A 26639-nucleotide genomic window follows, 5' to 3' on the forward strand; every position below is an offset into this window, starting at 1 on the left:
TGCGGTAAAGTAGAATGGAAATGACAGTGGATATGACCTTAAGTTGAACTTACAGGCATTTCAGGGAGATCACATGCTGGGACTGGAAGCAAAACTCCTCTATAAGTGGAAAAATGCTTTCACAGCCCATTGTACTGAGTGGCCTCACCACAAACCCTGAACTTGGGAGCAGAAGCCTGTGTGTGTGTGTATGTGTGTGTGTGTGCGCGTGCGCATCCGTGTGTCACAATGACACCTGTAGATGCTAATGCTTGGAGCTGAAATATAATCTGCCCCCAAACTTTATTAGGTTAATTATTAGGTCTATTTGAAGAGGAAGAAAAGATGCTGAGCAATTTTGTTTTTATTTTTGTTGTTGTTCTTTCTTTCTTCCTTTTTTTTTTTTTTACTTTTTAGCAACAGTTTAAGCAACAAGCATGTGAGAATTTCTCAAAAAAAAAAAAAAGAAAATCAGATTGACCTGAGCTCTGGGCTGATGAATTCTTAAATACCACATTTGGAATCTGACATTAAGAAACAAGGAATTTTCTGAAATGTCTTTCTATCACAATAATGAAGACCTAATTGCATTCATAAGATAAAATATGGTGCTTAGTTTTCCAGTAAGAAAGAAAAATTACACTTTCTCCATTAGTTACACATCCCAGGGACTCAGTTTGTCCAGTTCATTGGTTTCTTTTCCTCCTTGTAAATGGGACCCTAGACTCTTCTGCAGTACTGCATCACAGTGGCTTCCCAAGGGCACAGTCCACAGGCTTCCTTTTCCTCTGGCGAGGTATAATGGACATACAGCAAGCTGCACATATTTAAAGTGTACAACTTGATAAGTTTTGACATATCTATATACCTGTGAAACCATTACCACAATCAAGATAATGAACCTGTAACTCCTAAAAGTTTCCTTGTGCCCTTTCTGCCTCCTCCTGCAACTTCCTCTTCAAGCAACTACTGATTTGTTTTTTGTCTCTGCATATTAATTTGTATTTACTTTATATAAGTGGAATCTTAAGTATGTACTCCTTTTGACTGCCTTTTCCCGCTAAGCATAATTATTCAAGATGTATCCATATTATCATTAGTTAATTCCTTTTTAGAGCTAAGTAGTATTCCATTGTATGGATATACCACCATTTGTTTATTCATTCTCCTGTGAATAGACAGTGGGTTGCTTCTAGATTTTTGGTTATTACATTTAAAGCTGCTATGAACAGTTATGTACAATTCTTTGTAGGACATGAGCTTTAATTCTCTTGCATAACTTCCTAGGAATGAAATGCTGAGTCATATGGAAGTAGGTATGTATACCTTTTTAAGAAATGACCAGACTGTTTTCCCACATGGTTGTACAATTTTATATTTCCATCAGCAGTGTTAGAGTTGCAATTCCTTCACATCCTTGTCAACATTGGTGGTAGTCAGTTAAAAAAAGTTAGCCATTAAAATAGGTATGTAGTAGTATCTCATTGTGATTTTAATTTGCATTTCATAATGATGAATGATGTCAAGTATCTTTTCATTTGCTCATTTTCCATGTGTATATCTTTGGTGAAGGACACATATTTTTCCCATAAGAAAAATCGGCTGGCTGCTTTCCTATTATTAAGTTTTGAGAACATACATCATTTACAAATATTTTCTTCCACTATGTGATTCTTCTTTCCATTTTCTTAACAGTGATTTTTGAAGTTAACACTTTTTAAAAAGTCTAGTTTATCAATTTCTTTTATGGATCATGCTTTTGGTATTGAATCTAAGATATCCTTGCCTAACCCAAGGTTCACAAAGATTTCTTCCTATATTTTCTTCTAAAAGTTTTATGGTATTAGATCTTACATTTAGGTCTATGATCACTCTTGAATTAATTTTTATATTGGTGCTAGGAATGGATTATTATTATTTTTTGTATCTGGAAATCCAATCGTCTGGCACCATTTGTTGAAAAGACTATCCTTTTGCTACTGATTGCTTTTATACCTTCATAAAAAAATCAATTTTCCATATATCATATATGTGTGGGACTATTTCTGGACTCTATTCTGTTTCATTGATCTATATGTCTAACTTTACACCAATTATCACACAGTCTTGACTACTATAGATTTATAAAACGTCTTAAAATCAGACAGTGCTAGTCCCCCCATTTTCTCTTTCGGTTGTTTCTGATACCTGGATCCTCTGCACTTCCACATGGATTTTAGCATTAGCTTGTCAGTTTCTACAAAATGGCCTCCTAGGTGTTTGACTGTGATTACATTGCATTTTTAGGTCAATTTGGGGAGAGTGACATTTCAACAATATTAAGTCTTCTGACCCATGAACAAGAGGTATCTCCTGATTCATTTAAGTCTTTAATTTCTCTCGATAATGTTTTGTAGTTTTCGGTGTCCAGGTCTTTAACATATTTTATTAGATTTCTTTCATGTTCTTTGATATTATTGTAAATGGTAATGATTTTTAAATCCTAATATTCCAATGGTTAATTTTTTTTGTAGATTCCATAAATAATCATGCTGTTTGGGAATAAGATAGTTGTATTTCTTCCTCTCTAATGTGGATGTCTCTATTACTATCGTTTTCTTGCCTTACCCATGGCTAGGAACATTAGCACAATATTGAGCAGAAGTGATGAAGCAGATGTCCGTGTCTTGTTCCTGACCTCAGGGGCAGAGCATTCTGTCTTTCAGAATGTTAGCTGTAGGGTTCAAAAAGAGATATTATCTATAGTTTGCAAGTTCCCTTCTATTCTAGGTATCCTGAGAATTTTTATAGGAAATGAATGTTATATTTTGTCACATGCTTTTTCTGCATTTATTCAGATAACTATATGGCTTTTATTTTTAAATTTCTTAATATGGTGAATTACATCAATTGATTTCAAATGTGAAACCAACATGCATTCCTGGGATAAATCCCACTTGACCATGGTATATTATCTTTTAAATACATGACTTATATGGATTTGATTTGCTAAGTTTTTGTTTAGAAAATCTGAACCTATGATACTCAGGGATACTGGTATATCATTTTCTTTCTCTGTCTTCATCAGGCCAGAGTCATGCTGGTCTCACAGACTGGGCTGGGTAGCAGTCCCTTGCTTCCTGTTCTGGAAGAGTTTTTTTGTAGAACTGCTGTTATTTCTTCCTTAAATACTTGGTAGAACTTGCCAGTGAAGCCACTTGGGCCTGAAGTTTTCAGCATGAAAATGTTTTAACTACAATTTAAATTTCCTTAATATGCCTATGCAAGCTATGTATTTTTTCTTGAGTTGAGTGTGGCAGTTTATGTTATTCAAGGAATCTGTCCATTTCACCAAACTGTTGATTTCTTCGGCACAAATTGTTCACAATATTCCCTTACAGTCATTTTAATACATATAGAACCTGTAGAGATGTGATTTTTCTCATTTCTAATATTGATAATTTGTGTCTTCTTCTTTGATGAGTCTGGCTAGAGGTTTATCAATTTAATTAATCTTTTTAAGTTGGCCACAAGATTTTTGGGGCCTAAAGGCAAGTCTGCTTCAAATAAATTTAGCCTTAAAATATTATGTAGAATTGGGAATAATAGCCATCTCAACCAAAAAACTAATTCTATATAAGCATTTCCCAAAGTACGTTGATAAACAGAGTTTTAGGCCTATCTTAGGTATCATCTGAATTCTGTTGTTCAAAATAATTTTGTATGTATCTCAATGAAGATAAAAATAAACAGATTAAAAAGACTAAGCTATGTGAGGCATTTTAGTTTTATTTTCCATTATGGAGTGAAATCTGCCAATTTTACTTATTTATGAGAGAGAATCTGAAATGGAATTTGGAGAAATATAAATCTATAGAGTCTTATTTTTTTGCCCATGGGCCATTAAGTAGTTTGTAAAATTTAAAGGCCCATTAAATAAGCTATGACTCAAATCCCAGGATAGATCAATGTGTTGGGATTAGAATATAATAAGTTAAAATTGGATTTGCTTTCAGGAATTACAAATATTAAGCTGTAAGAGCTCCTATGTAGAATGGTATTAATGTTCTAGACACGCCCTAGAAAAATAAGTAGCTAATATTAGTTTTTGTTATTTCACAGATTAAGTTTTTTTTTTATCCTCACCCGAGGACATTTTTCCACTTTTTGTTCAGGTAGAGTGGGAGGGAGAGAGGGAGAGGGAGAGGGAGAGGGAGAGTGGGGGGGAGAGAGAGAGAGAGAGAGAGAGAGAAACATTGACGTGAAAGAGACACATCGAGTGGCTGCCACCCGCAAGACCAACCAGGGCCGGGGACAAACTGCAACCGAGGTACGTGCCCTTAGCGGGAACTGAACCCGGGTCTCTCAGGACCGCAGGCCGATGCTCTAACCGCTGAGCCAAACTGGCCAGGGCTCACAGATTAAGTTTTAACAAAATCAATTGTGTACCTTTACATAAGATTTTAAATCATATATATATACTATATATCAATATATATATATAGATATAGACATATATAAACTGAAGCACAGAGAAGTTAAAATTTGTTAAAGTTATAAATTAGTAAATGAAACTGATATACAAACTCAGATTTACTTTATGGCTCATATAGTAAAAGCATTAATGCAAAATTGTTTTGCTATAAAATAGCTTGGATTACGTCAATTTTTGCCAGTTTTCAGTTGAGTGGGAAGCAGGCAGACACCAAACCCTTGGATATATCATGAATCCATTAGCTGCAGTTATTTTGCCAATATTAATGGATACATTTTAGAGTAACCAACCTATGTGAGGGTAGCTTAGCTCTCACACATGTGCTCACAAGGGAAGCTCATATCTTTAAAAAGTAAAACAACTTTTGTCTTTGGAATGGGATGGATCACAGTTTTGGTACATGGTAACTGTGGGGAGGGTCATACTACAAAGCCAGACCACAGTGAGTCAATTTACAATCTGAATAAACTTCAAAGGCAAAGTTATAACTGTTATTTGTTTTCCTCAAAATGGGAAATAATGAAAAAGTTCTAAGATGTCCTCAAAGATTTATTCCAATGCTGAAATAAAGGAGATACTTTCTTATACTTCATGTTTTCATTCATATTATACATATTTTCTTCCTTGGCATTATATTTTTAAAAGAAATTGTAGGCAAAAATTCATTTTTGTACTTTGGATGTATTTTCCTTTTGAATTTGGTTCAACTATTTTAAGAAGAGGAAGCAGCCTGTAATGATATCATTTGAGTTAAGCCAATTTCTTTTAAAAGTAACAAAAAAATCTGCCAGATGTTGCTATTATGAAACAGTGATCCAGCATTTATAATTCATCTGACACCTGGATATACTGGCGTAAACAATGGCTTTTTATATGATGAGGCAGTTCTAATTTAAGGTCAATGCTTCATCTGTTTTCTTTGTAACTCTTATTAGCACCAATGCACAAGTCTGGGCATATTTCCATGGACTGCCTTTTGGTATTCAGCATGTTAGAAATGGTTAACAGTGGTGAACACATTCCACCTGGGAAAGTTTCCCTTCTGCTGCGTAATTTCACACTTATTTTCTAAATGTTGTTGGGCCTGGCTCTGTTCTGTGCCACTGAGAGACTGAGGATAGCACCAATTTGAATTGTCTGGCAAAAGCCAGAGTCACATAAAGCACTAGTGCTCACTGGAAAGGCATTCAAAGGAGGCATTTTCTACCGCCTAAAACCAGTGTGAAGTTGATGATGAAACACCGCCTTATAATTAAGTCAGCTAGAGACAGAAGCACAATTTGCCAACCATAGTCTTCTAGAATCTCCTGTGTTTGAATGAACAAACAATCCCTTTTCAGCACAAAATAATTTGCTTCACCAAAGCTGATTCCTATCATAGCCATGCACTCTTAAGATACTGCAGTTAAGGTCACAGGCTCACTTTGCCATGACTTGTCTGCCCTCAGCTTATTACGTGTGAGGAACTAGGTCAAAGGAGGGTTCAGACACATTCTTAATGTGGTACAAGTAGATCTGAAATCATACAAAAGGGGTCTTTAGACCCTGAACAATATTATTTTCTAGTTTGTGAAGCATTCACTTAGAAATGATTGAGCTTTCATTAAAAGTCAAACTGTTTTCAATTTCAGAACTGGTTTACATAGAACATTTGAACTTTAAGTCCTTATTTAAAATAAAGTTACCAGAAATTAAACATATAGCCCAAGTTATTTTATATAACTTAACTTGATGTAGTTTTAGCATCTACTGAAATGTATTCTAAAGATAATAGAAATATAATTGAGTACTTCATTTTACTTTATGTTCAAGTGCTCTGTTCACACCCTTAAGAGGTACTCACAGAACACAGGCGACTTTCCAACTTTCTGGATCACTCCCATACCCACCCACCTTTGGGACACAATGACGTTCCCATCTGCTAAGACAGTTATGTCTTGTATGAGAACCATCTCTTATTGATTGTGAGTGGATTCTTTTGCTGACTGGGTATGCAGAATCCTGCAAGTTGAACATGGATATTTAACATAGTTAATAGTGTATTTAACTTAAGCCAAATTCAGCCATACAAACTCAGTCCCCTACAACTCACCCTCAATTAAACAAAATGAATTAAAAAATTTTTTTAAATTGATTTTAGAGAGAAAGGAAGGGAGAGAGAGAGAGACAGATAAATGTCAATGTGAGAGAGATACTTTGATCGGGTTGCCTCCTGTATGCGCACCAACTGGGAATCGAACCTGCAACCTTTTGGTGTATGAGATGATCCCCAACCAACTGAGCCACATCTGCCAGGGTGGAAAAATTTTTTTAAAAAGTAAAAAGCCAAACGAAGTAGGGAGAATGGGAGGGGAGATAGTAGCAGGCCAAGAAAATTTAGTAAATTTTTGAAAGATGGAAAATGGAAGAATAGCAGTTAAGTGACAGAAAATGAGAACCCACATTGGGATGTCTCTGTAGGATGAAATGATTTGAGAGGGTAACAGTTTCCCTATAAACCTAGAAAGGCTCAGAACTCAGAACCCAAGTGCTGAGTAACATATATAGGGGTGAAATGAGAGCTAAAAATGAGGACTGGTTATAAGTCTGTAGAGGCGCTGGGAGGCCTCATGTGATTCACTTCTTGCCAGCAAGAGGCTGTCCTCCCCCAAAACCAAACCTGATAACCTCTGGACTTGGGAAAACTAGACCCAACTGGGTCAATGATGAGGACTAAGACTAAAAAGGCATGGCAGAGGTAAGAATGTGCACACTTAGTTGGGATTTCCCTGGACTCATTCCGGCTGTTTCCAGAAAGCAGGAATCAGGCTTATAAATACTCTGGGCACTAGACTGACAAGCTTTTCTCCGCAGAAACTAAATAGTTGCTGTTTTGTTTTTCTGAAAATTCAGTTTACTGACACGTTGGACTTACTAATTAAAAACACCTTTCAGCCTGGCCAGTTTGGCTCAGTGGTAGAGTGTTGGCCCGCGGACCAATGAGTTTTGGGTTCGATTCCGGGCAAGGGCACGTACCTCGGCTGCAGTTAGTCCCAGCCCTGGTCGGGGTCGTGAGGGAGGCAACCAGTCAATGTGTCCCTCTCAAGTGGATGTTTCTCTCTCTCTCCCTCCCTCCCTACCTCCCACTCTATCTGAAGATAAATAGAAAAATATCCTCCGGTGAGGATTAAAAAACAAACAAAAAAAAACACCTTTCAAGTTCATCAAAGTATAATTTACATATAATAAAATGTTCCTAGTTCTGGTCACTGTGTACAGTTATGTAACCACCACAATCAAGGTACAGAGCAGTTCCCTCATCCTGAAAAGTCTGTCCATGACCCTCTGTGGTCGATCCCCTCCCCTGACCACTAGTCATCTGTTTCCTGTAACTGTGGTTTTGCGTTTAGTAGAATTTCCTATAAGTGAAATCATCCAGTGTATAGTCTTTTTTACCCGTTTTTTTTCACAACCAAAATGATTTTAAGATTCATCCATGTTTTGTTTTTTTTTTTAATCCTCACCCAAGGACATTTTTTTGATATTTGGTTCAGATAGAGTGGGAGGGAGAGAGAGAGAGAGAGGGAAACATCGACATGAAAGGGACACATCGAGTGGCTGCCACCGCACGACCAACCAGGACTGGGGACAAACTGCAACCGAGGTACGCGCCCTTAGTGGGAACCGAACCCAGGTCTCTCTGGACCGCAGGCCGACGCTCTAACCGCTGAGCCAAACCGGCCAGGGCTCATCCATGTTTTTGTATATATTACTATTTCATTCCTTTTGCTTGTTGAATAGTGTTTCTTTGTACGAATATACCTGAATGTTTCATCTGTTCACCAAATGAGGGGCGTGCACCCCTTTCTAGTCACACCCATTCCCTTCCTCCCATTATCTCTAACCTCTGGAAAACAATAATTTATTCTCCAGCTCTATATTCTTGTCATTTTGAGAATTTTCTATATAAATGGAGTTATATAGTGTGTGACTATTTGAGATGGCTTTTTGTTTTTTCACTCAACATAACACTCTTGTGATCCATTCAAGTTGCTGCATGTAACAACCACTCATTCCTTTTCTCTTGTTGAGTTGCGTTCCATGGTATGGACGTACCAGTTTGTTTAGCCGCTCACCCATCGTAGGACATTTTGTTCCCTTTCTGCTATTATAAATAAAACTTGTATAAACAATACTTTTATATTTGAGGTGAGTTTCTTAAAAATAGCATACAATTAGGTTATGATATATTTAGACCATTTCCACTTAATGTAATTATTGCTATGTTAGGGCTTAAATCTGCCATTTTACTTTTTGTCTTCACTTGGTTCTATTTTTTCAGATTTTATAAAGTATTTTTATTATTTTTTAACCTGGTTCTAAGTATAATACATCATGATTCTAAAATCTTTGTTTTCTTCTTCCTGACATCTGAGGATCAGCTGAATACTTCTTAAATTCCATTTTGTTAAAAAAATATATATTTTTTCTTTATTGATGTTTAGAGAGAGAGGAAGGGAGAGGGAGAGAGACAAAACATTAATGAGAGAGAACAGTGATTGGCCAGCCTCCTACATGCCCCACACTGGGGATCAGGCCCACAACCTGGGCATATGCTCTGACTGGGAATCAAACCGGTGACCTCTTGGTGCATGGGTCGGCGCTCCACCACTGGAGCCACACCAGCCAGGCAATAAATATTGGTAATCACTGTTAGAAGTAGTGGGTATAGGCATGGAGGGAGGGAACAGTCCAGTACATTTGGTAAGCACAAGGAGACAATGAGCAAGATAAGAAGTGCTTTCATGAAGAACCCATAGGCTTACACCTACTTGCAAGTGGTAAGAGGTGCTTGCTCCTCTCCTTTGGTCTCAGTAGAGCTTTTTGTTTCAGAGACAATGGTCTCCAAACTTCTCCCTCATCTATTTGCCAAAATAAGTATGAATAAAAAGGCCGCAGAAAAAGATTCAGTAAGTCCTCACTTAACACTGTCAATAGGTTCTTGGAAACTGTGACTTAAAGTGAAAGGTCATGTAATGAAACCAATTTTCCCATAAGCTCATTGATACAAACAGGAATTAAGTTTCTATAGCATATTTCTGGTCACATAAACATCACCAAACTTCTAAATAAAGACCCAAAACACTTCTAACATTAACCATTGAATAAATGTGAGCTATACATGTATTTAGGAAAGATTAATAAAAACAAGAAGGATAATTATTTTCCAACCCACTTATTCTAGTTCAGGGTTGAAGGTGACCAGAACCATCCCAGCAGCCCATGGTGCAAGACGGGGCACCCACTGAGGATAGGCCAACCTCCACCACAGGGCCACTCACACCCATACTCACTCAGACAATGCAGACATGCCAATTCCCTCATGTGAACATTTTGGGGATGTGGGAGGAAACTGGAGTCTTCAGAGAAAACTCATGCAAGACTGAGGAGATCATGCAAATCACAGAGAGTGGCCCTGGCTGGGAACTGATTCTTTTTTTCTCTCGTCAATGTTATAATGAAATGACATTGAACGAAATGACATTATTAGAGGACCTGCTGTATACCACTGGATGTGAGTTTAAAAGTATAAACTCAACCTTGTGACTAGCATCTCCAGATGTTGCTCAGAAAGAATCAATCAAAATCATTCAATCGGTCTTTTTTAAATTGATTTTTTTACAGAGAGAAGAAGGGAGGGAGAGAGGGAAACATCGATGTGTGAGAGAAACATCACTCGGCTGCCTCCTGCACACCCCCAACTGGGGATTGAGCCCGCAACCTGGGCAAGTGCCCCAACTGGAATTGAACTGGGACTTCTCAGTCCATGGGACTGAGCCACACTGGCAGGGCGCAATTAGTCTTTTAAGAAGCAGATTGGAACAATCAAAGCATAACTACCAGAGTGTGTGTGTAGGTTTGGGGTGGGGGCTGGGGGCTGGGGGGTAAGGATAGAAAAATACTGCTAACAGGTACAGAGTTTCTTTTTGGAGTGATAAAATGTTCTCAAATTGATTGTAATAACTGCACAACTCTGAATAATGCACTAAAAACTTTTGAATTATACACTTTAAACAAAATTTAAAAATTATGTACTGAATTAAAAAGCTGATCAAGTAATTAATAGAGTAAAAAAAATAAATAAAACCACGTAAGTATACACCAACCTGGCCTCTTCAGAAGGACCTGGTTCCGGCTCTGGTTCCTGAATATGCCCACTTTCCCTCTGACACATGGTTGAGACCAATGTATTTCAGAGGTTCCCTGTTCTGGCAGACATGTTTGACGTGCCAGAACCCATTCATTGTTGTGGTGTAGAGGAAACAAAGGTGGACACGTCAACCCTGTTTTCCGTTGGCCAATTTAGCCACTGGTGCCAATGCCTTCAACTTGCAAACCCAGTGCCATCTGATTTTCAAGCCCAATCCTGACCAAGGCCCCATTAGGAAGTTTTATCTGATGTGCCTGAGATAAAGGCAGGAGGGAACCGATTGCATCCACATTTCCCCCACCCCGGCTCCCACTGGATTTGACTGGATTATATATCTGGGTTCTATCTGGTCTCTTACATCCCCCAGTAGAACCAAGCCAGTGTTCTCATCTTCCTAGGCTGGCCGGGTTGGGCCCTGATTCTTTCTCTCGGGATTAGGCTCTACTTCTTATATTTCCAAGCAAAAGTGTGAGTCCTTCCAAACTGGGAAGACAACATGTTGGATTTTAGGCCCTGCGATTACCAACACTAAGTCAAATCTCCTTGGAGAACAAGCCCAAGTTTGCCCCTCTTCTTGGGAGATGGTAATTTCGAGTGCTGGCCACTTCACTTAGGGGGCCAGCCCAATAGCCAGCTCAGCTGTCCTAGGTTCAGAAACCAACTGGTTCTTTTTCTTCTCTATCCCCAGGAATCCCCTGCTGAGACCTCAGTCAGTCTTAGGGCTGAATCCATCAGTTGTGGCATGAAGGTACCTGGCTTGGCACTGCAGTGCTCAGTAATGCTAGATCTTTCCTTTCCGCATATCAAGTCAACTGAAGCATGCTCTACTCACCTGGTGCACACAGTCTAAGAACTGTAGGAAGACTGGAGTAAAACCACTACCCTGGCAGGTGAGGGTCAAGCTGCTCCGCTGACTGAATTTATGACCAAAAGAGAGCCACTCTTTTTCAACCAACATCCGAAAGCCTTCAAGTGTCCTATAAAAGGGATCACTGAGTAACTGAACCAGGGATGTCACCTAGGGCACAAGCAGGATGGATACTTCATTACTTTCAGTCCTGAAAAAATCCTATTGCTAAGACAAAACACTTCCTTTCATGATAGCTAACTCATAAGTAAAGTTACCTAGAGAACAAATTTGTTCACTAACTGCTCCGGACAGCCAATCAAATTAATTCTGTTAACTTTCCAGTAAAAATTAAAAGTCAAATTCATTCTGGTTACACGTTTTCTTTCAGGGAATTCAGATTTCAATCCTTACCTGGCCAGTTTGTCGGCTGTGGCTTTCTCCTAGGATAATTAATGAGGCCAGAGGATCAGTTCAAACCCTGTAGCTGCTTTTTGGCAGGTACAGATTGACATCTCACTACAGTTTATTTTTGTACCTTTCCTTTTCACTCTGGAGTGAGTAAAGGAGGGGCTCACAGAGAACCGGGGAAGGACCGACAAAACCTGGAAGGATGGTCCACATCCCACACTGCTGGTCAAAGCTCCCTTTGCACACCTGCGTAGTACACCTGTGGTGTGGAAACTGAGACCCCAGGCCAGAGCTCCAGGCTCTGTAGGGCCTAGAAGCTCATGGCACAGAGCTTTCTGATGAATACCAGGGGGTGTTTAATACAGGACTTTTTCTGTCCAAACACATTAGTCATTATACAAAAGGTTCACCTGCAGAATTTAAAAACAAATTAAGTGAAATAAACATTCATCCAAATATAAAACTAAATATATGAAAATATATGTAATAGTTTACTTGTGCGGTGATGTCCCAGCCTTCTTCCAAACAGACCAAAACGGAGGAGCCATTCTCAAGTACTTCTGACACTACCACAGCCAGCTGCATTACCCTGTGAAGCTAAGACAGGAGAGGAGGCCAGTCAGACCCGGTGCCTTCTGGGCACCAAGAACAGACAGACTTGCTGCCACCTTAAATAACCAAACAAGTCACGGATAAAGTATTTGAACAAAAGAGCCACGTAAGTTTTAAATACTTAAAAGTTCTTCATCATAATCAAGATTAAACAATAACATTTTAAAAGTAGGCACACTGAAAAACAATGTGTTCACGGGATACATGATGAAATAAGTTGATCTTAATAATTTCCCCTGAAGTGAAATAGCTATAATTCCACAGAGTGCAAAAGACAGAGATTCTAAGCAGCCTTCCCAACAGTTATTAAACTTAAAATTCGTTTTTCTATGATGAAGTAGTACGTTCTATTTTGGATACTCCTAATTTTTCTGAACTTAGTGGGGATGATTGCACAACTTAGTGAATGTACTAACAAGCACGGAATTGTACACTTTAATAGGATGAATTCTATGGTAAATGAGTTATATCTTTAAAAAAAAGACACTCTTATTTGTCTGTACTGTGTGTTAAGTGGGAAGAAAAGTTTGTGCTCAGTTTTTTTTCTTTTTTTTATCCTCACCCGAGGACACTTTTTCATTCTTTGTTCAGATAGAGCAGGAGGGAGAGAGAGAGAGAGAGAGAGAGAAACATCGATGTGAAAGGGACACACCGAGTGGCTGCCACCCGCATGACCAACCAGGGCCGGGGACAAACCGCAACCGAAGTACGCGCCCTTAGCGGGAACCGAACCCGGGTCTCTCCGGACCGCAGGCCGATGCTTTAACCGCTGAGCCAAACTGGCCAGGGCCAGTTTTTTTTTCTTTATTGATTTTTAGAGAGAGAGGAAGGGAGAGGGAGAGAGAGCTAGAAACATCGATGAGAGAGAACATCGATTAGCCGCCTCCTGCACACTCCCCCTGGGGATTTGGCACACAACCTGGGCATGTGCCCTGACCTGGAATCGAACCGGCGACCTCCTGGTGTATGGGTTGATGCTCAACCACTGAGCCACACCAGCCAGGCTGTCCTCAGCTTTTATTGAGCTCACAGTCCCTAATGAACAATCAGGGTGTGAGCAGAGCATATGGATTTCAAACTAAACGTGCAACATTCTAGTTTTAAAAATTGTTTTAAGCATCACCTGACATAATTTGTAGAATGAATCCAAGCCTGAACAAAACCAGAAAACTCCCGAATTTTAAACGGAGTTAGGCTCTTTTAAACACAGGAACAAGGTACACGTCTTCTCCAGCAGTGGGAAACTCCCACTCATTGTCCCTGGAAGACCGCAGTTTCCAGGCTGACGTCTCTTGCACTTAGTACTTGTCTAAGCTAACTTTTAAAATGCCAATATCTCAAGCAGATCAATGTTCTCTACTTTTGTTTGTTTGTTTTTTGGCACTAACTTCTGGTATGGATCTACTCTGGAGTAAGGAGCAGAACACAGAATGTACCAGAAACGCAGATAGGCTGGGTGGTGGGGACAGTTTGGGGGTGGGGCTCATAGCTTAGGGAAAGAAGGGAGTATTGATCAACTCCTCTATGGATACTCAAAGGATCCTGAATAGCCTTAATAGTAATTAACATACCTGATATAGATTTATTTATTATTTATTATTTTTTTATTGATGAGAGAGAGAGACATCAATGCATTCACTGGTTGTTTCACGTATGTGCCCTGACATGGGATTGAACTGGCAACCGTGGCATATTGGGATGATGCTCTACCCAGCCAGGACTCATACCCTGATACAGATGTATAATTAATTGCATATGTGGCTATTTTTCTATAGTTTAAGTACCTTTAAAAATAGTTACTGCCCTGGTACTCACACCATTTTCTGGCCTTTTTTTTTGGCCTTTTAGTCCAATATACTGTGGGAAACAACTCTTTTTCCTCCTCCAGGGAGGCAGGAGGCTTGGAGGCAGGAGTGGTCAGGGGAGAGAGGGGCTGGGAGCTCGTGCAGGGAGGAGTGGCGGTCCCAGCATCAGGGGCCTACAGACAAGGCTGAGGGCTGTCCTGGAGATGCTCTTGGTCAAGGTCTGCATCAGTGTCTGACCCTGCGTGTCATAAACACCTTCATGTGTGAGGGAGTACCTGCTGCTCCCTAATTGATCAGTAAGAGTTCAATCAAACATCCCCAGCTTGACTCAGCTGAGGGTGGATATGTGCTTTTCCCTAAACCTTAGGTAGGCTTCATGGCATCAATGTGCCTTCGGTGGCTGTTTGGGGGAAAATCTAGAGCCATGAACAGCAGAGATAAATGAAGGTGAGAGAGGACGAGAGAAAGGCTCTTGGAGTCCTCAGAAATCAAATCTGTCCTGGACCCTCCCTCTGTTCACAGCAGAGTGGGAGCCCTAAAAATATATGTTGATTAACTTTATTATATATAAAAATGTTTCCATCCTAAAATAATGATTATATTTCCATCTAAATATAATAATAATGATGATAATAATAATGGAGACCAAGTTTTCAATTGCAGAGTGATAACCACCCAGGGAGGAAGAAGGCTACCCCTCATCTCCTGTGTCACGCAGGTTCCTAGAACCGAAAGGCTTTTACAGAGGGCGCTCCGTAAAGGCAGCATGTCAGGGAGTGCGAACACAACATTTCCCTCAAGTATGAATTCCGTACATCCTGGAGTTCAGAGACCAGATGCTCCAGACGTTACCTGTGGAAACCATTCGGAGTCTCCCAGGGCTTTCAGGAAGGTCACTTCTGAGTCCGTAGGAATGGTGCTTGGAACACAGGCCCTCATCAGCTTTTTAAAACTGGCTTTCACTTGTCGGATGTCATGAAATTCAACAGGAACAAACTCACAATTTAAAGCAAATTCTAACTTAAAGCTCTGTGGGTAAAGATGCAGAGAATTAGGCAAATGAAGTGCTACAGGTAAAAGAGCAATGATTTCAACATGGCGAGGCTTAAATGATACAGTTAGTCGAGGCCAAGTAGCTGCAGAGGCTGCAATGGCTCAGAGAAGTCCACCTTGTGTGGTTCAGGTATCTGTGCCGATGGAGAGTAAATTCAGTAAGGCCTAGTGGTTCGACTTAGGGGCTGTCGTTCCGAGAACGCAAAGAGACTACTGGTAGGCTGGAAGCCGATGGGAGCCAGATATCAGCCAATTACAAAGTCATGAACCTGGAGGTCTAAAGAGGAACCCGTGATACACGGACAGCAGGGTTAATACAAAACTAATCCAAGTCTCCTCAAGATGCACACTGTAATTAAAAGGCAATGTATGGCTAAGTTTCCAGAACTCTACATAGTAAAATTTGTAGACACACACATATTTGTTTCTTATTAAGCAAGTAAAATAGTCATTGTAAAAATAGAAAAAAAAAGGGGAGATAAACACTGAGAAGGAAATAGAAATCACTGTCACACTGCCTTGAGACTATAACATGTAGTTCCTCTTTTACAGTCAAAATAAAAAACTGTCTACAGTGTAACAGGAAAAGCTTTGTTGATTTCTAGCTTTGGGACAATATTTTTTTTCACTCAGTATGACACATGTCAATCTATATTTATTTAAATACTTTTATCATTTATAGCTTTAATCAATATGGAATTTGTTCTATGTGAGGTTGCATTTGTAATTAAAGAAAGCTAAACTGATGGTCCAATTGTATATTTTATTTTGATCTAATTACTTAATTAAAAATTCTCTAACTTCTGTTGCTAAAGAATGAATTAATTTTCTCATATTCTTTCCACTTTCCTCACATTCTGCCCAAATGACTCTACTGGACTGGATCATCTGCTTTTCTAAGAGTAAAACTGCTTTCTGGAGGTTGGTTGTACAACAATGTGAATGTATTCAACACTATTGACTATAAGAATTGTATCTCAATTAAAAATAAACTATATGCTTGAAAATGTGACTGTGATTTACATATAGAAGATAAAGAAAGAAATGGAAACATCCAACAATATGGAACATTATGCAGTGATTAAAATAATTATAAAGACTGTTATACAACACGGGAACATATTACGGTTTGAGATAAAGAACTTGGCTATATACATAGGTTCTTTTCTATTAATTTTTTAAAAAAACTTATAGTAGATAAAAGATAGTTTACTTTCCAGAAAAACTAGGTTCCTCTCCATTCCCAACTACAAAAGAGCGAGGTCTGACTATCTTATAAACCAGGAGTCACCAACCATAGTGCTGAGACACACCATTAGGTCATAAGAAATGTGTTACTAAGTGTAAGGTATTAAAGTATGTGAATTAAAAAGACAAATAAGACCAATTCAAGATTCTTCAGAGTAAGTTGCTCTCACTCCCTGGCCTCCCTGCTTCCCGCGCTGGAGAAGGTGTGGAGCCACACTCCAGGGCACTGCTGGCTGGAACGGGCACACGTCACACAGGTGCGGCCCGTGCTCCAGACACAATGAGGTGAACAGAGAGCAAAACCTGGGTGGAATGTACAAAAATCCTAATAAATGCTGTGCCAGGATGGTGAGATTATGTTTTAAAAATATAATTCTTTTTTGATAAAAGAACAGAAAGAAAAGACAGACAGAAAGAAGAAAGGGACAGAGGAAGAGAGAAAGGGCCCCAGCGGCCGGTCTTTCTTCCTCACACGTGCACAGTCACACAGTTAACCTGAGGACTCGTGTGCGAAGGGGAGGGCAGAGGTAAGCGTTTAAGACACGAGCCTTGGGGAGTGATTCGGATCACACACAAGCACGGTCTGGAGCGTGGGAAGTGTACTCTGGGAACGACACTGGTGCCAAGGAGAATGTGCTCACAACCCTGGATTCCTGTGGAAAGGTGTTCCAACTATTTTCTGGATGTAATATATCTGCTGTATCAGAAGACACATGTGCATATTTAAAAACTGAGCATTACCTAGAGTTTCCTGCCTTCTACCCTGCAGGTTGGTGACCAGGGGACTGAAGCAGTCTAGGCAATGGGAGGAGAACTAGCAAAGCCACAGAAGAGATGACTCAGTCACTGGCATCTTGACGACCAAGCATGTGGGATCCTGCTCACAGCCTCTGTACACAGTTCAACTAAAGGTCTGTCTACATTGTCCAGTACTGGTGGAGCACAGGACTAAAATTTGAGGGGATTTCTGAATTAACAAATACTTTTATTTCCCACACATCTGTCAGTAGTAATGAAACTTTATTTTGTGATGGGCGAATTGCAAAAACATTAATTATTGAGAAATTACGGCTGCTTTTGGAAATAGAGACTATCTTTATAATTTATGGGACTTGAACATGGTGAAGCTCTTTAGCATAATTAAAAAATAAAGGTTATTAGCATCTAATCATTTGAATTTTCTGGCATGTCTTAGGACACGTGTCTCTGTATATATAGCCTTGTGAAGTTTTAAAAAAATGCAACTTAGCAAATATAGCTTTCTCCCCTCCTTCCGTATGCAGGGCCACAGTCTTCCTTGTACTCTTCTACCTCCGGCAGCTTTCTGTCAATAGTTTCAACAACAAAACCTTCTGTTTGCCAGAGGCATAGAGTTCTGTGGAGGCTGAACTAAGACAGTGGAAAAACAGGCTGGATAAGCCTTATTATTTTATTTATTTTTTGCATGTACACGTCCTAATATTCCTGATGTTTATGCTGATCTTTTTATGATTATGTAAAAAGTGCTTCTTTTCATAGCTAATAAACATGCATATGTGGATATACATATCTATCTAGGTATAGGCAGACATACCTACACACACATACATACATATATAATGAGCTAAAATTTTTTGATATTGATTATTAACTCCGGGTTAAGAATCCATGCTGAAAAAAAATTCTAGGAAAGCCAGTTTATGAGATAAGTTTAATAAGTGGCCTTCGAGTATCCATAAAGTTTCTAAGTGAGAAAAAGAAATCTTACCCTTAGTTGTGACTTTTCACCAAATATATAAAGAGCCGGTTGGCGTTTCAAGAGCTGGTTTTGCAGGTAGGCACTGTTACTGTAGGAGGTCGAGTGATCCTTGCCTGCCAGCCGGGCACCAACATCAATGAAGGACGTTGGAGAACTGATCAGGCGAGTGCTGGAGCGCAGACTGGCCCACACACCTTTACAAAAGCCAGAATAATTTAGTGAGGTGATCTGAGATGGGAATGCCACTGAGCTGGGAAAAGATGCATGCTCTGTAGGTACAGTTTTCGAAGTAAAAGCAAGTTAATTAATCTAGGTGGTCAGGGATCATACTGGTCATTTGTCATTTACCTTTGCAATGTATAAGCATTATTCCATAAGCATTTCAAAAACCATAAAGATTAGGTGTGGAAGGACTACAAGTCACCCAAGTCAATCCCACTATTGCATTTTGAGGTGAAGTCAGTGTTTCTAAGTCAATACCGGGATCACTGGTAGAAAGACCGCACTGGCACCGGGCACAGAAACGCGGGCAGGGGCGGCTGAAGCCTGGGGAGGAGAACGCAACTCCATTTCCCAGGGCTTCTTGAAAAAAATAACTTTAGTCAGTCAGTTCACAGGACATCTAGATTAAGAACAACATTAGAACTTTACTAAACCTACTAAAATCTCAGGCTGGATTTGGAATTAATATTTGTGAATCATGCCAAAACGATGTAATTTAAAATTAGTAAAGATTATATTACACTCTTTTCCTCCAGTATCCATGAAAATTAGTGAGAAGTTACACATTTAGTAATGCACATTTCACTAAATCTTAGGAGGCTTTATTTAAACTTTATCGTCAGAAGCAGATGTCTTCTAAGGGAAAGGCCAAGCTAAGTGGCTAGAAGAATCTCATACGCTGACCTTAATACATTAGAAAACTCCAGGTTTTCCATATGCAATGAGACTGTTAGATATTACATATCCAAATGCAAAAGCATATACTAAGTCAGAAATCTGACCAGCAATGCAGCACCGTCACAACAAAGCCTACAAATGCCCACTGACTGTGGTGCTCGTCTTGGGGATGTGGCCACAGGTATAAAACGTAGCTGCTACTTCCCCATTGTGGGTTTTCCTCTCTGGATTTGGAAAGCCTCCTTGAGAAGCTTTACTCTTTGCCAAATGTGAAGTCAAGTCATGTTTCTAGTGACTAGATGTCACCATGACAATGTCACATTTGCTTCTCTCTTTATGAGCAATTATAGCGTCAGGAGACCAGTTCCCAAGAAAAGGTTTTATAGGTTACTTCTGCTTAACACAGATGAATCTTCCTAGATAACCGATAAGCTTGTCTTAGATATTATGGCAAGTTTTGTAAATGAAATTACAGAGGAAATTCAGAATGTGGGTGAGAATAAAAGATAACTGGACACACAAATGTGATAAATGTCACTCGTAACACATATGCTTTCACATGAAGACGGTTAAGAAGAATGACACACCAGGACAGATAATACAGTACCTTGATTATGGGCTCTTCCCTTAGCTGGAGATTTGGGGTTTGACTGAGTAAAACACTTATCTCTGTACCCATGCACTGGTAGTAGGATGAGAGACAGAGGAGGAATAAAATGCATATAGCAGCAAACATCAGAGCAAATTAAGTAAGAGAAGAGTAGGTTATTTAGTTTTAAAAATTAAGTTAACATAGAAGACGTAAATATAATAAAAAGATTTGATTAACAAATAAAAAGCTGCACAGTCACACAAAAAAGATGAACTGAGCACCTGTTAAATGAAATTTCAGCATCTGTTTATAAATATAAGTGCAATGAAATGAACAGCACAGCAGAGAGTGCCACTAAAACATTATACCAAATGGAATAAGCTTTTGCAGAGATTGTCACTGGGTGACAGCAGTAAAGGAATTTAGTGAGGGGGTAAATGTCAGGACTACATGGGCCCTAGTGTTTCAGGCTGATCGACTGGCAAATGCTACGGGCTGTGCAACACATTTGCTCTGTGAGCAAGGTCATCACACCAGGAGTGACGCTCCAGCAACCATTTGGAATAACTAAGAGCATGTTTTTGCAATAGAGCATTGAGCATTGCCACACTATCTCCTTTCTTCTTTTCATTTGGACACTATAGTTATTTTCCATAAACAAATAGTTATGAGCAACAAGAAATCATGATCCTGTGACAATACCCAACGCCACTAAAAATACAGCTTGTGATGGCTGAGGTAATGACGTCTCCTGAAACCCCTACTTGCATCAAAATGATAGGCAGTGTTAGAGATAATACTTTTGTAATTTGAGTAATATTGTTTTCTTTTTTTTCCGACAGAAAGAAAGTACTTTGCGACTGTGGCAAACTTTTACCTGGTAATAACAAAAATGGTGAGCAGTGAGTTACAGTTACATTATGTCCTGAGCAAAGGAACTGCTCAAGTCAACTAAGGAAAATGATTCTGTATTCATTCAGGATTGAAAACTTTAACAGCAGTATTATTAAGCTGTACATGGCAACAATGCATGAAAAATGACATCATTTGATAAAAGAAAAATCATTAGAAGTGATTTTTATTTTTGCCTCACTCCTTCAGAAACAGGAAATAAAAGGTACTGATGGCTTTAGTGGTCAAAGGAGGTCAGAAAGCTGGTTTACACAGGTGCTGGCTGACCGCACACACAACGCTACTGCGGCAGAGCAAAGGCCTGGACGGCATGCAAGGCATGAGGCCTCCTGCGTGCCGGCCACAGCTCTCCTTTCTGCCAAGGTTTTGAGCTTTCCTATTGCAAATGGGGCACTAAATGCTTACAATGAAGTCTGAGTTATCAGTTCCTGATTTAGAAATACCGTTCCTTAAAGTTATCACACTTTCTTATGCTAGTGCCTCTACCTGGAAAGATTTCTCCAATTTCTTTATCTGACAAACTCTTTATCCCGTAAGATCCAGAAACAATGAAAACTCTCCTGAAAACTGTTTGACTGTCTCTAGAGTTGGGGAGAGCTCTGCTTGTACCCTGATCACACGGCACTGTGATTATGTGCACATCTGATCCTACTGGGCTGCGTGCTCCTAAGGGCAGGGAACTAATCATGCTTATTCTTGTATCCATGCGGAGAGCCTGTTATATATATGTATATATATTTTACAAACATTTGATTATTTTCTTTTTAAAAACTGATATACTGTGACCTGTTGTGGTCTTCTACTACAGCTTCAACTCAATTATTTGCCCTGAAAGAATGAAAAGAGGGCGGTAAATTAAAAAAAAAAAATTAAGCACTTTCCCCAAATTAAGCACATCTCCTTAATGAAAAATGGCCAAGTGTTGATCATGCAGCAGAAAATCAGCAATGAGAAAGTGGTCTGTACTGACGGGGCCAGTAGAGGGCTTTGGGCACCGTACTCCCCTCTGGCAGTGGTGTTAACCAAAGGAATCACACAACTGCTGGGGTAAGTGATTCCTCGGTGATAAGTGCTGATTCTGAGTATGTAACATCAGCTGTAGTATTTTTCTAAACTGCAGTATCCCCCTCAGTGGTCTGTGAAATCACTTTAGCAGGTCTAATCAGTATATTTAAAAAGTAAAACAGATTAACATAGAAAATACTATGTGCACTGCATGTGGTATAGAAAAATATTGTTTTGTGCAACTTTTGTTTTTTATATATATATATATATTTGCATTGTGACTCAGTCCCGAATTGTGATATAAAAGAAATATGTATGTATACATATAAATATAAAACGTATTTCTTACTGTGAGTCATGATACCAATGTTTGAAAGCTATTGGCACAGACTGAGAGCAGTTGCCCTCTATCTTCCAACCTGGCTTAAGGCAATTTAAATGCAAGTATAGACCTTCCTCCCATTTCAGTGGAGTATAAGGCAACAATAATGATAATGACCACAACAGTGATAAAAGAACTAAACTTTATTGAGCTCCTATTATGAGCCAGTTACTAAGTTAAGTATTTTAGATATATTATTTCATTTATTCCTTATAAATACTCGAAAGCTAGATATTATTTACCATCTCCATTTTAGAGATGAGGACTAAATTGCTCAATATTGTACACTAAGTGGTAGGGCTGTGGTTTGAATTTGAATGTAACTGCACTAAACTCCTTGTGTCTTGTCACTTAGCAACGCTGTGAGCTTGGATCTGTCCAGCAGGGTCTGGCTAAGGGGACTGCTTCAGGGAAAAAGTGATGTAGTTCACCACACCCATGGGAATGGACTGTTGTTCAGAGCATGAGTGTTTCCTAAGCACTAGGGTTGTTCTTTCCACTTTATTCAGACAAAACAAAGAAGAGAAGGAAAAGAGACGGCTTGGGTTGGCTGTGGGGTGAGGTCCTGTATTTCAACCATGAGATACAAGCTACAGTCAGTGGATGCTGCACTGAAACGGACAGGGCTAAGCCTAATCCTGGTCATGCTGCTATTTGTAAGTGGGCTTGACACTTCATATGCCACAGCTTCTTAAAATATCTATTCTGGAGGTCATTTCAAGGATAAAATAACACTTACAGAGGAACTTATAGGGTCATGGAAATGTAAAGAATGAACAATTAAAAAGCTGTCTCCAGCCCTGGCCGGTTTGGCTAAGCGGTTAGAGCGTCCGCCTGCGGTCCGGAGAGGCCCGAGTTTGGTTCCCGCTAAGGGCATGTACCTCGGTTGCAGTTTGTCCCCGGCCCTGGTTGGTCGTGCGGGTGGCAGCCACTCGATGTGTCCCTTTCACATTGATGTTTCCCTCTCTCTCTCTTCCTCTCTCTCCCTCCCACTCTGTCTGTACAAAAAATGGAAAAATGTCCTCGGATGAGGATTAAAAAAAAAAAAAAAAAGCTGTCTCCAGTGCTGGCCGGGTGGCTGTGGGTTGGAGCACTGTCCTGTACACCAAAAGGTTGTAGGTTCAATTCCCAGTTGGGGCCCATACCCAGGCTGTGGGTTTACTCCTCAGTCAGGGCACGTACAGGAGGCAAGTGACTGATGTTTTCCACATGAATGTTTCTCTCTCCCCCATTTCTTTCTCTCTAGAAATCAGTAACCATATTCTCGGTGAGGCCTGAAAAGAAAAAAGCTGCCTCCACGTGGCTCCTTCTCACATGTCCTTAGCCACTGCGTTTCTGTATGTAAAAGGCAGTACCAATTTTTCATGGCATTTTTCTCCTCCACGATGTTATCCAAGTTGCGAGTACATGTGTTTTTCTCCTCCTGAGGTTCAAAAGCTATTTTAATTTAATTTTTCTTTTTTTTATCCTCACCCGAGGACATTTTTCCATTTTTTGTTCAGATAGAGCGGGAGGGAGAGAGAGGAAGAGAGAGAGAGAAACATCGATGTAAAGGGACACATCGAGTGGCTGCCACCCGCACGACCAACCAGGGCCAGGGACAAACTGCAACCGAGGCACGTGCCCTTAGCGGGAACCGAACCCGGGTCTCTCTGTACCGCAGGCCGACGCTCCAACCGCTGAGCCAAACTGGCCAGGGCAAGCTATTTTAATTTTAAATGAAAAGCAACGTGATCTAGTCTCATCTTCACTTTTCTCTTGACTGGCTCTTGTGTAAAGAAGGTTGCTTCCCCGGCCTTAGGAACTCGTCGGCGTGCACATTGAGTGCAAAGGGACCACCCAGACAGAGAAAAGGGTGAAGGAGACAGTGGAGGTCAATCTAAACTGTGCATCATCAGAGTGAGAAAGGCACACAGTGGAAATAACGTAAGAAGGAAACCAGGAACTAAGATTTTATGACAATGAAAGGAATTCACAACAAAAACAGAAACAAACCAACCAACCAAACAAAAAACAATGATGAAAATACACAGAAGAGAATAGGCTCTTCCCACGAAGGACAAATGAGAAACTTCTGGAGCAGGGCACCTTGCTGGCCAGCTCTCTGGAAGAAGGAAGAGTCTGTACCTGAGGGTGGGCACAAGGAGATGAGCTATGTGCAGGGCATGCAAGTGCCTACACCTCGTCTGGCCCTGAGTGTATGTCTGCCTGCCATGTTCATGTTAGTAAGGAATCTTCTGAAACTTCCCAAACTTGCTTGCCCCAGTCTATAGTTTTATTTTATTTATTTTTTAAATCCTCACCTGAGGACATTTTTCCATTTATCTTCAGATAGAATGGGGAGGAGGGAGAGGGAGAGAGAGAGGGAGAGAGAAACACCAATTTGAGAAAGACACACTGACTGGTTGCCTCGCTCATGACCCTGACCAGGACTGGGGACTGAACTGCAACCGAGGTATGTGCCCTCGACTCGAATCAAACCTAAGATACTTTGGTCTTTGTGCTGACACTGGAACAACTAAGCCAAACTGGCCAGAGCCATTCTTGCTGTTCTATGTGAGGAGAAAGGGCACTATCAGAAGAGACAGAGGGAGCAGATCTAGGGATCCGAGAGGCTGAAGGCGTCAGGAAACAGGAGTGTCTCATCTTCCAATTAATCGGTGGGGCCTTGGAAGATCTGGGAGGCTTTGGGAGTAAGAATTAAGAGATGGAGTAAAAGAATAAGATTTGTGTTTCTGGCTCCTAGCTTAAGATACCAGAATGATGGGCACCTGGTTAGAAGCAAAAAAAACTATCACACTAAGCTCACGGAACTTTTCAGAAGAAATTATTTAGGAAGGCTGTCAGAAATAATAATTATGGCCTCATTATGAAAGTTAAATAGGAGATTTTAACCCTAAGAGGTAAATATAGCCTTCCAGGTACTTTAAGAACAAAGAAGGGGCTCAAAATTAGAATGTAACCACTGGTGGGGATCCCCTTGTATAAAACAGCCATGAGTGTGAGGCCAATATTTCAAGAAAGAAGATAATACAGTCGTAACAGATTGATGAATATCCATGAGCCTTAGATACCAACATAATAGGAGAGACAATTTTGTAGCTAAAATTTATATTACAAGTCACTTGGCCAAACTGTGGAACAGATAATGTGTTCCTGAGGAAGTTTATAAAAGCAAAACACAAAGCCGGTGTGAGGCTTCAACTAACCAGACACGTGCTGGAACCTGCATTCTGTTCCATGGGAAAACTGCTGACACGCCTTGCTGACAGTATCAACTTTCAGATGGTGAATAAAATAGTCAGAGGAATAGCAACCTTGAACCAATTTTGACAGGAGAGCTGGGCAACATAAAGGCCAGGAACTTTAGGAGAAAGTAACTGTACTATCTTTTACTCAAATTCACCAAGAAAGAAATGATGAGAAGAATGAAGTTTGTATTTTAAACTTTAAAACAATGGTATTTTAAAATTTCAGAAAAAAACGCTACATGACTGTTATGGGTTGAACTGTGTGTCCCCTCCAAATTCCTATGTTGTAGTTCTAAGTCTTAGAACCTCAGAATGGGACCTCATTTGGAAATACGGCCTCACTGCAGAAGTAATTAGTTAAGAGGAGATCACACAGGAATGTGGTGGGCCCCTAATCCAGTATGACTGGTGTCCTTCTAAAAAGGAGACAGACACAGGGAGAATGTCATGTGAAGACGACAGCAGAGATCAGGGTGGTGCTTCTACCAGCCAAGGGAAAGATGGCCAGCAAACCAACAGAAGCTAGGGAAAGGCATGGAACAGATGATTCCTCACAGCCCTCACAAGGCACCAGCCCTGACATCTTGATTTTTTTTTTAAATTATTTTTATTAATTTATTTTTGTTACAGATGTTTCTTCTTTTTCCCCCATTGACACCCTCCTCCCCACCCCCCTGCCCCATCCCCAGCTTTGTTGTTTATGTCCATTGGTTGCGCATACATGCATGTAAGTTCTGTGGTTTATCTCCCCCCCCCAACACCTCCTCTTCTGAGGTTTGTCCGTCTGTACCCTACCTCTATGACTCTGGGTCAATTTTGTTCATCGGTTTGTTTAGTTCATTACAGACAGCTTGATTTTGGACGTCTAACCGCGAGAACTGAGACAATAGTTAAGTTCACACAGTTTGTGGCACTTCTTTACAGGAGTCCCAGCAAACTAACACAATGACCTTAAGGCCTAATTAGGAAGATGACTGAAGAAGGTTGAAAGCTCTTAGGAAAGCCTACAATAGCACAGAGTTCTGATGCGGTTAAAGAAAAAGCATCCAGAGAACCAATACGACTGCCAGGAAATGTGCATAGTAATCTTGGTTTTCAAAAGGAAAAAAGCACATTTTGTAAAATAGAACCTTGATAATTGATTCTGAACCAAATTCTGAAATGGATTATGAATGAACTATTTATGATTATTTAGGAAAAAAGCATTAATTCCTACAATGAGTTATGTTAAACTAACCAT

The 26639-nt window shown here is 40.0% G+C and overlaps 1 protein-coding gene across 2 annotated transcripts in view; it reads right to left on the reverse strand.

The window, feature by feature from the left end:
• The window catches only part of SBF2 (SET binding factor 2), a 417243-nt gene that overhangs the window by 18377 nt on the left and 372227 nt on the right, over positions 1-26639 (reverse strand). For both annotated transcript variants that reach the window (XM_036258297.1, XM_036258299.1), the window contains 4 exons: positions 18367-18551; positions 15171-15347; positions 12397-12498; positions 11476-11661 (listed from right to left, as the gene is read on the reverse strand). In XM_036258297.1, the coding sequence (XP_036114190.1) occupies positions 11476-11661; positions 12397-12498; positions 15171-15347; positions 18367-18551 (650 nt within the window). The remainder of the gene's footprint in view (positions 1-11475; positions 11662-12396; positions 12499-15170; positions 15348-18366; positions 18552-26639) is intronic.

The sequence above is a fragment of the Molossus molossus genome, unplaced genomic scaffold (genome assembly GCF_014108415.1).
Source record: "Molossus molossus isolate mMolMol1 unplaced genomic scaffold, mMolMol1.p scaffold_m16_p_13, whole genome shotgun sequence".
Classification (NCBI taxonomy): domain Eukaryota; kingdom Metazoa; phylum Chordata; class Mammalia; order Chiroptera; family Molossidae; genus Molossus; species Molossus molossus.